This window comes from Mustela erminea, chromosome 7 (assembly GCF_009829155.1).
Source record: "Mustela erminea isolate mMusErm1 chromosome 7, mMusErm1.Pri, whole genome shotgun sequence".
Classification (NCBI taxonomy): Eukaryota; Metazoa; Chordata; class Mammalia; order Carnivora; family Mustelidae; genus Mustela; species Mustela erminea.
The window spans coordinates 116,154,037-116,166,824 of record NC_045620.1 but is presented as its reverse complement, the minus strand read 5'-3'; the positions used below and the strand labels follow the sequence as shown (position 1 = coordinate 116,166,824).

Below are 12,788 nucleotides of genomic sequence, written 5' to 3'. Positions count from 1 at the left end.
GCTCACTCACACTTTCACTAGGAATAAATCCTCTGGAAACGAGAGAATCTCAAACTGGTGTCTCAGTTTTGGATTGTTTGTTTTTAAATTTTAAGCCAATATCTCCTCACCCATAGATTCCACACAAAAATTCAGAATTCTGGTTTCTCTTGAAACCAGTATGCCACACATTCTTGAAAGGCAACAATCAGCTAGAGCTAAGTAACAGGATGTCCCATTTATTAAGGGGGTGCTACCCTCCCATTTTTCATAATCTTCATCATTCATATCATACATATACTTCTAAATTGCACAGCCACACCTGAAACTTCTATACGTTCTGCGTCTCACCACCGTTGCTGGTTGCTGCTTGAGTTTTTAAGCTCCTATACCAGACCATAAATCTGATTTTATTCCTTACTATAATCTTGTCATTTTACTCATTGCCCGGCATCCCGACTGTGGTTTATATCTATTTGTTGAACAAATAAGTGAATAATGTGCATGACAATGTGGATTGAATAATGAGAAGTGATTAATTGCCCACAAATATGTTTTCTCTTAGTAACACAACTATAGGATAATAATACCCCCAGTTGTTACTCTACTTCTCCTTTACCTCCAGCCCTGTCTTTTGTTTCTCTCTTGTTTTCTGCCTTTTTCAAAATCCATAATCTCTTGACTCTAAGTGTGCCATTTTATTTTACTTTTAATTGAAAAGAGGTCCTTAATATCTATCGTTGGTCTCTACTTCAAATAATCCAGCGTCTCTCAAGCTGAAGGTCTGAGGAATTCCTCAGAAGAGAAGTCGGGCTAAAATAGCCAAAAAAACTGTCTGGTGATAGTCACTTGGTAAATAAATTAATGGGTTAAAGTGATAAGGTGACCAAATGTCCTGGATTAGTTAGCACAGTACTCACCTCCTCCTTTTTGTCCTGGTGAAACTGGACCAGATTCCCTTTGAGATTAAGTGTCCTGCAAGTTCTTACCATCTGAAAATTGGGAGGCCATCACACTGTGGGTTAAATGACAGGTTAGGATTGTCAGTCCAGCGGGACTATAAGGCCAGGATCACAGCCAGGCACTATTTCTCTTGAGGCAGATTTAGGAAGTGGTCACTTCAGAAAATGGGTTTGCCTGGGATGTAATTCCAAGAGGCAGGAAATGTGGATTGAGATGACTCAAAACTGAAATCCCCGGAAAGTCTGATTTCTGGACAGAAACAAAATTTATCGAGGACTTTTCTATCTCAGGTATTATGCTGGAGGTTCTAAGTGAATTCTTTCATTTTGGAAATTTAATTCTTAGTCTACTCATTTTACAGAGGAATTAACTGATTAAAAAACTTGTTGCAGGGGCGCCTGGGTGGCTCAGTGGGTTAAAGCCTCTGCCTTCAGCTCAGGTCATGGTCTCCGGGTCCTGGGATCAAGCCCCACAAAGGGCTCTCTACTCGGCGGGGAGCCTGCTCCCCGACCCTCCCCCCCCCCGCCTGCCTCTCTGCTGGCTTGTGATCTCTGTCTGTCAAATAAATAAATAAAATCTTTAAAAAAAAAAAAACTTGTTGCATATTGCACAGCTAAGAACTAGCAGAACCAGAATACCAAACCCGTCTTTCTGACTCTCTTTCCCATATTCTTACTATACAAAAAAATTGGCAGAGGTATATTGGCACAGTCAATATTAAGCACAAGGGAATAGCAGAGACTTAGCAAGTGGGAATCCAGAGGTCAGAGACTCAACACTAGGATGCCAAGGAATGAAAGATCACTCCTGCTCTAGGGACCGAAGATACATTTATTTCATCATTAATAATATATAAACAGACTATGTAAAAATGTTTTTCTTTGGAAGCCTACATTATTGCCTTAATTCTCTGGAGTAGTATGTGTCATTAACTAATATGTGATGCTACTTAACAAACTGTTAGATCTTCAAGTTCCTTATTTTTAAAGAAAAATAAATAAATTAAAATGAGACGATAATGCTTAACTCAAATAGTGGTGGTTGAATAAGACAGTATAAGTTAACCTGCTTAGCCCAGAATATGGATTCAATAAATATTAGCTGGTAGTAAATAATCTTAAAATTAAGTGTGTTGGGGCGCCTGGATGGCTCAGTTGGTTAAGGGTCTGCTTTTGGCTGAGGTCATGAACCTACGGTCCTGGGATCCAGCCCCGACAGTGAGGAGCCTCCTTCTCCCTCTGCCCCTCCCCCTGCTTGTGCTTTCTCTCTCTCTCTCTCCCCCCTCACGAAGAAATAAATAAAAATATTTAAAAAATTAATTGTTTTGGGGCAACTAGGTGGCTCTGTTGGTTAAGCAGCTGCCTTCGGCTCAGGTCATGATCCCAGCCAGGTCCTGGGATCGAGCCTGCATGGGCTCCCTGCTCAGCAGAGAGCCTGCCGCTCTGCTTACTTGTGCTCTCTATCTCTCTGTCAAATAAATAAATAACATCTTTTAAAAAAATTAAGTGTGTTAATTTACCTCATGATTAAAACTAAGTAGGTTTTTATGATTCAGCAAGATCATTGGGAAATGCTTTCTTAGATGAGCAATCCATCTAAGATTTAAGTTGAAATCTGAATTTAAGGTAAAAGGAAATTCTACAAATAATCACTATGAGAGATTACTTGCAGAGATGGTACAATAATTCCTTCCATCCCTAAATATATATGTGTATATGCCCCTTTGTAATGTAACTTTGCCACTCCTACATCAAGTATAGAATTTATTTTTCCATTTCTTACTTTGGAGCTGGCCTTGGGATTTGCTTTGATGACAGAATGCCACAGAAATGATAATGTGCAAATGTGGAGTTTAGGCTTCAAGAGACCCTGAAGCTCCCACTTCTGCTCTCTTGGAAGGCAGATGCTACGTAAAGAAGTCTGGAATACCCTACTGGAGACACGTGCCCCAACCAACAGCCACCACCACCATCTGGACATGGGAGGGAGGATAGCTAGGGCACCCAGGTCCAATCAGATCCCATCAGATGACTAACATCTATGTGAATGACCACAGGCAAGGCCAATAGAAGAACTGCCTGGTAAACCCAGCCCACATTGCTCACCCACAGAATCATGAGTAAATAATGGCTATAATCTTAGGCCAGTACATTTTTGGAATGTTTTATTACATGGCAACGGATATCTATAACAATCACCTGTTTAAATTGTTTTTCAAATTATTAATATTGAGTACCATAAGAAAGGCATCAAGCTAGGTGCAGAAAGTAAGCCAAAATGTGTAAAGTTTGGCTTCAAATAAGTTGTATTGAAATAAGTTCATAATTTATATCAGGAAGAAATAAAGTATTTAAATAACTATCACAGACAATATATTAAAAGAGTCATAGAGTAACACAACCAAATTGTCATAAGAATTAAAAGATAGGGGGCACCTGGGTGGCTCAGTGGGTTAAAGCCTCTGCCTTCGGCTCAGGTCATGATCTCAGGGTCCTAGGATCGAGCCCCGCATCGGGCTCTCTGCTCAGCAGAGAGCCTGCCTCTCCTTCTCTCTGCCTGCTTCTCTGCCTACTTGTAATCTCTGTCTGTCACATAAATAAATAAAATCTTTAAAAAAAGAGTTAAAAGATAGGATTGTTTCTGCAAGAGGTGATGAGGGAAGGATTTATCAAGAAGTTAACATTACAGTTAAGCCATGAAGGATTTTGACAGTGGAAGTAGGAGGAGAAGCTATTCTAAGAGAAAGACAAATGACCTGAGGACTGTGGTCCAAGGAAGAGCAAAGAATGTTTGGAAACTTGACAGTAATTCATTTTAGTGGATTATAGTATCTGTGTAAATGTGAGAGAGAACCATTCTTCAATCAACAAATGTCAAGCAGCAACTTCATTCCAGGCACTGCCTACTACTCTGTTATAACGTAATACATGTGAAAGCTGAGTCACTCAGTAGTCCAAGATCACAGAAAGTGGTAGAGCAGGGATTTAAATGCAACCAGTCTGACTCCAGAGCTACTCTACTTTGAGCTGTGTTAAAGTTAAAAAGTTATTTAAGGAAAAACAAAAACAAAAGTAGCACCAAACTAAATATCCATCAACAGTTGAATGGTAAAATAAATTGTAAATTTATATAGTAGAATACTACATAGCAGTGAAAATAAATGTATTATAGCTATACAAATTAACAAAGAGTTACTGCAAATACTTAACTATTGAGCAGAAGAAAGCTAATTAAGAATACAGGTGGTATGGCTGCATTTGTATAAGGTAAAACCAGGCAAAACTACACAATATATGGTTTAGAAATACATATGTACATTGCAAAGCTAAAATGAAAGGCAAAGGAAAAACAAATACAAAATTCAGGACAGTGGCTTTCTCTGAAAAGGGAGAAATGAAATTGAGATTAGGGAGGGGCTCAAAAAGTGCAAGGAACTGGTTACATTAGTTTTTCTTGACACATAGAAATTATACACATCTTGGACGCCTGGGCTCAGGTCATGGTCCCAGGGTCCTGGGATGGAGTCCCGCATAGGGCTTTGTGCTCAGTGGGAGCCTGCTTCTTCCTCTCCCTCTGCCTGCCATTTCCTCTGTTTGTGCTCTCTCTCTGTCAAATAAATAAGTAAAATCTTAAAAAAAGAAAGTTATATACATCTTGTTTACATGATATACTTATAGATTTCACATAACAACAAAAAGTACTATGGGTTTCCAAAGAGAGAAGTCAGGAATTGAAATTAATTAGAAGTGAAAGATGGTGCCTAGGTGTCTCAGTCGGTTGTCTGCTTTAGGCTTGGGTCATGATTCCAGGGTACTGGAATCAAGTCCCATATCGGGCTCTCTGCTCGGCAGGGAGTCCGCTTTTCCCTCTGCTCTGCACCTCCCCCCCCCCCCGCTTGTGCGTGCTCTCTCTCTCTCAAATGAATAAATAAAAAATCTATTTAAAAAACCAGATGTAGGGGCTCCTGGGTGGCTCAGTGGGTTAAAGCCTCTGCCTTCAGCTCAGGTCATGATCCCAGAGTCGATCCCAGGGATCGAGCCCTGCATTGGGCTCTCTGCTCATTGGAGAGCCTGCTTCTTCCTCTCTCTCTGCCTGCCTCTCTGCCTGCTTGTGATCCCTGTCTGTCAAATAAATAAATAAAATCTTTAAAAAAAAAAAAAAAAAACAGATGTAGAGGCGCCTGGGTGGCTCAGGGGATTAAGGCCTCTGTCTTCGGCTCAGGTCATGATCCCCAGGTCCTGGGATAGAGCCCTACATCGGGCTCTCTGCTCATTGGAGAGCCTGCTTCTTCCTCTCTCTCTGCCTGACTCTCTGCCTACTTGTGATCTCTGTCAAATAAGTAAGTGAAATCTTTAAAAAAAAAATCAGATGTAAGAGAGGATATTTGAGAATGAGAAATTGGTAGAAACACAGAGGCAGGAAAAGGGGTAGGGAGCAGTTGGAGGGGAACAGAGGACAGGTCGTTTTTGCAGTTATTTATGTTTGTACGGGAGTAGTCCTAGGGAAATTTAAATAAAGTTGTGGCCAGAATATGGAGATTTTTGGAAGCTGGCATGAAGCTTTTGCAAATCTCACTCTATAAACAATAGGAACTTTGTATCAGTTAGGACTCTTTATTTTTAGGCAATAAGAAACAACTATGGTTAACCCAAGTAAAAAGAAAAAGAGAGGAGAAAAGGGAGATAGATGGGCAAAGGGAGAGAAAATCAGAGAAACAGAGAAACAGACTGAATAGTTCATTGGATAGGTTACACTATCAAGTGACCAGTCCAGGAAACTGGCAGCTCTGGGCATCTCAATGAGACAAACTGACAGACCAGCTTTTTAGAGCACTCAGTTCCTAGTACCTTCTATTCCAGTGTGTCCATCCCAAACTCCAGTTTCTAGGAGAGTAGAGTAACCTCGTGTTTCCATCTCTGATCTGGGAGGCCGGGTTCACTGCTTGCTGGTCATTGATATACAGGCAGCAGAGGTGAGTGGGTAGTTCCCAAAGGAAGGGGCATCCAGTAGGTTAAAAAAACAAAACAAAACAAAAAAAAACAAAACACAAAACAAAACAAACAAAAACAAAAACTAACCAAACAAACAAAGCCCAGTTTGGATTTTCAGTAAACTGTGGGATGATCAGTGTGAAACCTAGGAATGCCCCTATTCAAACTAATTCTTCAAAATAGACATCTGAACACATACTAACTCAATCTCTAGAATTGTTCACTTCGTTTCACTGGACTAACATTTTTGGTTTCGGCGACTTTAAGTTTATATGTCTCTACAGTTGCTTCCCTCACAGAGAATAATTCCCAGATTGGTCTCCATTAATTTTTTCTTTCCATTTATTCTTTTTAATACAAAATACGATCACATCACACTGGTCTGTAATATCCTATTTTCACCTAACAAATAATCATGGACACCCTTCTTTATCAGTACATAAAAATCCACCTCATTCTTTTTAAATGTTCCACAGAATTACATATGGGTATTCCATAATTCATTTAATTCTTTTCCTGTTGATGGACATTGAGATTGTTTTCATGGTACCCATTACTTTTGAGATGGAAGTCAGATCAATCATCCCTTGCCGGAGACTGGCAGAAAATGCTGAAAGAAATATAAGGGCGATAGCACTGCGAGATAGTAGCCCTGCGAACCAGTCGAGCGAGCCCAAACCGCAGCTGTCCCCACGGTAAATTGATGACCGAGGTTTTCAGCTTAAGCAACTCTCCCGGGATCGCGTAGTCTGTAGAGCGACGGATCCCCGAGGATGACGTAGCTGAATTGCACCTTGGGAACTGTAGTTCCACACGGAAGAGCCCGAGGGGCGGGAGCTGCACACGCGCACTAGGAGCTCAGGGCAACAAAGACGGCGGCGTGCGCGCGCGCGCTGGAGAAAGACATGGGCAGGCGTGCGCGTGCGCGGCCACAGCTCGGAGCTACCAGGAGGCTGAGAGGACACAGAGCGGGAGGGGCAGGAACCACCGACCGCTGGAGGAGGAAAGGGGTTGTGCTCCTGGCCGAGCGAAGAGAAAGGGGCGGGGCCGGCGAGCAGCGCGTGGAGGTGCCGAGCTCTCGGAAGGGCGGACGCGCGGGCGTCTGTGGCCCTCGCCGTCCCAGTGGCCGCCGCCGTGGCTTGGTCGCCGTCGGTCTGCGGGAGGCGGGTTATGGCGGCGGCGGCAGTGGGAGCTGTGAATGAATTCTCCGGGTGGACGAGGGAAGAAGAAAGGCTCCGGCGGCTGCAGCAGCCCGGTGCCTCCCAGGCCTCCGCCCCCCTGCCTGGCCCCCGCCCGTCCCGCCCCCAGACCGGCCCCCCCTCCGGAGTCGCTGCATAAGCGAAACCTGTACTACTTCTCCTACCCGCTGTTCGTAGGCTTCGCGCTGCTGCGTTTGGTCGCCTTCCACCTGGGGCTCCTCTTCGTGTGGCTCTGCCAGCGCTTCTCCCGCGCCCTCATGGCTGCCAAGAGGAGCTCCCGGGCCGCGCCGGCGCCGGCCTCGGCCTCGCCCCCGGCGCCAGTGCCGGGCGGGGAGGCCGAGAGCGTCCGAGCCTTCCACAAACAGGCCTTCGAGTACATCTCCATTGCCCTGCGCATCGATGAGGACGAGAAAGGTAAGTGCGGGGCTGGAGGGAGGGGGCGGCGGCGCCGGGAAGAAAGCGGACGGGTCGCCCAGGGAGGGCAACACCTGCGGTCCCTTTCCTTCGGGAGCGGGCGGTGCAACCCCGGAATTGATCCTCTCCCCCCCGCCCACCCCGGGCGGCTTCACCGCAGTCAGACTCATCCTCTCCGATTCTCAGTGAAACCTCTCCCCTTTCAGGCACCCTGGCTGTCGACTTTGTTTCAGACACCAGCCTTCCCCTACACTTCTGCATGAACCAAGTCCTATGAGACAGCCAGTCGTGCTATTGACAGTGACAGTTGTTCTAGAATGACCACACGGATTCTTTCTTGCACTGTAAACAATGTGTGCCTTCCTCTGAGCCAGGTTTCCAAAAGGTTTCGGTATCGGAGAAGCTGTGTCTTGTTATAGGCTTTTAATGAAAGCAGAGTACTGTAGTGTCAAAAAAAAATGGTGACTTAATTTTGAAAGGAACAGCTGCATATGATTATAGCTGAATTGGCATTTTTTTAAAGTTTCATGACATTTTATCCATATAACGACTTCTAAGTATTTTTTTATAAAGTTCTATTTTAACATGAAACTTTTGTTCCTGTTAGATTTTATTTCATCTAAATCAGTATTCCAAGGCAGCCTCTAAGTTTCTCAATATAACTTGAAACAGATTTGTATTTCTTTTATTTTTTAAGATTATTTATTTCTGAATGAAGGCAAGAATACTGTATCCTTCAGATTTCTGAAACTAACGTGTTTAAGTCGTGCAGTGCACCAACCGCTGTACTGTTAGCTTTGTATGTGTTCTTTACTTAATCCTCACAGTTACCTTGTGAGGTGAAAATACTGTTAGTATCAGCGTGTTGCAGATGAAGGAACGGAGGCTCAAAAGATTAAAGCAGGTCATTCCAAACCTATGCTAATTCCTAATGAACACTTTTTTATGGAAGATGAGAACTGAAGTTAGGAGTTTTGCAACATTTTGAAAATCCCTCCTTTCATCCCTGCCTCCAATATGCAAAGATCTTTTTCCTGTAACTACCAAAGAACATTTTTGTATCACTTCACTTAGGTACTCACTTGCACTGTCATTTATCCAAAAAACAACAACATTCTGCGGGTCATTTGTAGACTCTCACTACTGTCAACTACAGAAACTGTTCTAGAATTTAGTTTGTTGAAACCTGTTTCCTTTGTGGAACCCAGGAGTGAGAAGTATTAAAGAAGAAGCAGGTGTTCATGGTTTTGATAGTAAGGACAGTGGAGTTTAAGAGAGTTCTAGGAAGGGGTCATCCGGCTCTCTCAGTCGGTGGAACATGCAGCTCTTGATCTTGGGGTTGTGAGTTCAAGCCTCACGTTGGCTGTGGAGATTACTTTAAAAAAATCTATAGAAGAAGAGAGCTCTAGGAAAGAGTTCTGTTAAAGAAAAAAGAATACCATGTGTTTGTGGAAGGAAGTTTTTGTTAAATGTTTCATTCTGTACCATCTCTTGGAACATTGAAGGATCCTTGGTGAGGATGAATAAGGGTACCATCATCCCTTCCTAGAGAAGCACTGTTTGATTGCACGATCCAATTACAGTAGGGTCCCCAGAAGTTTACTAATCTAGGTCAAAAGATGTTTTAGAATAGGGGGAATACGTTTAAGGGTAGATTCATTGTAGTATTTAGGAAGAGAATACCAGAAAACACAAGGAAATTTTTTTTTTAACACTGGGTGATGACAGCTGGGAGGTAAGATAAGAGGAGAGGACAAGAATAACCTAGGTATTAAAAAAAAAAAAAAAAAGACCCGAGGCTCTTAGATTTAAAGAGAAATCAGTTCCTTAAGGAGGGATAAGTGACAAGTAGAAATCAGACCTTTGGTTTCAAACTTATGACTTGTCTTATAGAGTATTGCATATATGACTACACCTATTATATTTAAATCTTCTAAAATATTTTAAAAGTATATTTTCAGCAATCCATAGGTTGCATACTCGACTCTCCACTGTTAATGTTTCTGTTCAAAGTTTTTTGCTTTATTTGTACTTTAGTTTTTTGGTTTTTTTTTTTTTTAAAGATTTTATTTATTTATTTATTTGACAGACAGAGATCACAAGTAGGCAGAGAGGCAGGCAGAGAGAGAGAGGAGGAAGCAGGCTCTCCGCGGAGCAGACAGCCCGATGCGGGGCTCGATCCCAGGACCCTGGGATCATGACCTGAGCCGAAGGCAGAGGCTTTAACCCACTGAGCCACCCAGGTGCCCCTAGTTTTTTGGTTTTTTAAAAAGATTTTTATTTATTTGACATAGAGAGCGAGAGAGGGAATACAGCAGGGGGAGAGGGGGAAGCAGGCCTCCTGCTGAGTGATGCAGGGTTCCATCCCAGGACCCTGGGACCATGACCTGAGCCAAAGGCAGACGCTTAACGACTGAACCACCCAGGTGCCCCAATACTTTAGTTTCTGAAGTAGACTTTAGAATAAACTATGATAACTTTTTAGTTTGTGTTATACAGCTGATGTATTATGTGCTGAAACTAATTAGTTCAAACTGAAACAAATTAGTTAAATATTCATTTTTCCTTAAAAAATGAATTAAAGCTAAGTTTTTATTGTCATAGTTCTTTTCTCATAATTTTCCCTTAGAATATTCAAACTTTTTATACTTTAGCCTTAATCCAGTAGTTGCAAGAATTTACGTTTACAGTCTCCTTATCTCTCAACCACCCTTGACAGTGTAAAATAAGAGAATTTTATTCTCACTGTGTCAAAATAGATATGAACGGATAGAAATGAATTGTCTTTAAAGCAGTCTTCAAACGTTTCTTAACTTTGTGGTAAACCATCAAGGGACTAGTAATGTCATGCACTGCCATTCCCTTAGTAACCTGACTTAGCTTCTAACTATGTTGAAAGCCACTTTATTTCATCAGGTAACATGGGCTATTTCAGACTGTTGTGGTGTTAATTAATTGAAACATTTGATGCCTTGAAATAATAAAGGCCAAATTAAATCTCATTTCAATAAAGTAGTGTATAAATATGGTTTATAAGGTGACTGTTTATTTTGTATTTTATTCTTATGGCATAGTCAGCTTTGACACTGAATTTTCGAAAAGGCCTAAATTTGTCCGAAACCAAACTATTTAAAATAGAGAAGAATAACACAGTAAATTTAATTACCTAATGTAAGGATATTTGAGTTCTGTTCATTAAAAAAAGCATTTATTGGATACCAGTTAATTTGCACAGTTCTCTGCATTCTAGATGCTACTTAAGAAAACTCACTTCCTCTCCAGTAAGATGTAAGATAGCATTTGCTCTATGATCATTAAAATGTGTGTGTGTGTTTAAAAAAAAAAAAAAATGTGTGTGTGTTTTCATGCATATTATATGTCTCATTTTTTTTTAGGGAGTTAAATATTTTTTTGGATATATAATTGTTGAACATCCTTGGAAAACTGACAACCTTTTATATCCATTATGTATATGGAGAAACTGAAATTTAAAGAGTGAACTCACATTAGCAGAACCAGGAACAGAGTTTAGGTGAACAGAAAATTATGCCCCTCATTATACTTTCTGCTTTAAGCAGGTTTTCTGTTTTGTAATCCTAGTACTGGGCCCCTTGGAATACTTGGGGGAAAAGAGGAGGTTGTCATAGTGGGTCTTTGGATTAACCAGAACATGATCTAACATGTAAGTAGACAAGCCTAAGATCTCCTGGGTAATAGAGTGGTGCAGGTTTTCTGGGTGTGGTTTGATTACCTGGAGTATGTAGAACTTGACAGTAAGGGCCCAGTGTGTTGTATGAAAGAGAGTCGGTTTCTCAGGATATTGTAGGAATGAAGAACCTGGGATCAAGGACAGAAATGGTCTAAATAGAATCTTTTATATTTATTCCTAGTCAGCTCATATTTAAAACATTAGGCTTTTAAAATGTTGTCATACAAATTTGTATTCCTATGTAACAACCTTGCACTATTTAACCTTGCACACACAAAATACCTTTCCTAACTATATTTTCAGAGTGTTGATAGAGAATAGGGATCAGAAATGTCAGATTTGGTGTACTTTCTTTTACCCCTAAAAACTGCTAGTCACTATTTTGAAAGGATTGATTTCAAACAATTTTCTTGGGCCTAATGATTCTTCTTTAAAGTTTCCATGATTACAACAAAGAAAGAATTATTCGGGTGGATGGATATTTACATAATATTACTCTTTTCCAAAAGAATAGCATTACCTTTTATTAAATACACGATATACATTTCCCATTTCTATTCAAGAATATTTAATGGCATTTGCACTAAAGAGACAAAAAGGCAGCCACTGTTAGGAACTTGGTCCCTTTCTCTGGTTTTTTAAAATTGCAATTTATATTTTTCCTAATGTAGAATACAGTTAAACCCTATAAAGCTCACCTGGTAACTAGATTCCTAAGAGTATTGTTAGTCATCCTAAGAACAGTTAAGGAGTAGACAGGCAGTAAATGGATATTAAATTATTGAAAAAAGGATCTTCCCTAACCCTTCCTGCTTCTTTTTCACTATCGTATTCCCCATGTTCCACCCAATGGTAGTTGGCTTTTTGACATCTGGCAAAGTATAGATTTTCTGTTTCTCTACTACTTTTTGTCTTTTTTGACCTCTAATACTCCTTGACCTATATAATACCAGTGGAGGTATTAATGAGCTAAGGTAGCCTTTTTTTTCCTCCTTGTGAATTAACTACCCACACTAGACATCCTATAGAATGAAACTTTGAGCACACTCAACTCTCAGCAGTTGTTCATTTGGTAAATGAGGAAAGAAAAATAATAAAATCTGTGATCATCCTAGAGACTATGTTTTACAGCTATGAAGGTGTAGCATAGAAATGTTAAACTTATTCACGTGTCTTTGTTCCTCTTTGCAATTATTTATGCTATAATAGAAAAGGAGAGAATTAACTGTTCTTTTTTACTTTTTAAGATTTTATTTATTTATTTGACAGACAGAGATCACAAGTAGGCAGTGAGGCAGGCAGAGAGAGGAGGAAGCAGGCTCTTTGCTGAGCAGAGAGCCCAGTGCAGGGGAATTCGGGGCTCAATCCCGGGACCCTGGGACCAGGACCTGAGCTGAAGGCAGAGACTTTAACCCACTGAGCCACCCAAGCGCCCCTTAACTGTTGTTCTTAAGTGGGCTTTGTCAGTGTCTTTCAGTCAACCATCAGTAGAACCCCTGTGGCTGAACAAGTGGGATTTATTATAGAAGCGGG

The 12,788-nt window shown here is 41.2% G+C and overlaps 1 protein-coding gene across 2 annotated transcripts in view; it reads left to right on the top strand.

Moving 5' to 3' along the window:
* Positions 1–7,007: 7,007 nt before the first annotated feature.
* The window catches only part of SPAST (spastin), a 56,990-nt gene continuing 51,209 nt past the window's right edge, over positions 7,008–12,788 (top strand). For both annotated transcript variants that reach the window (XM_032353040.1, XM_032353039.1), the window contains exon 1: positions 7,008–7,546. In XM_032353040.1, the coding sequence (XP_032208931.1) occupies positions 7,132–7,546 (415 nt within the window). In that variant the 5' untranslated portion in view covers positions 7,008–7,131. The remainder of the gene's footprint in view (positions 7,547–12,788) is intronic.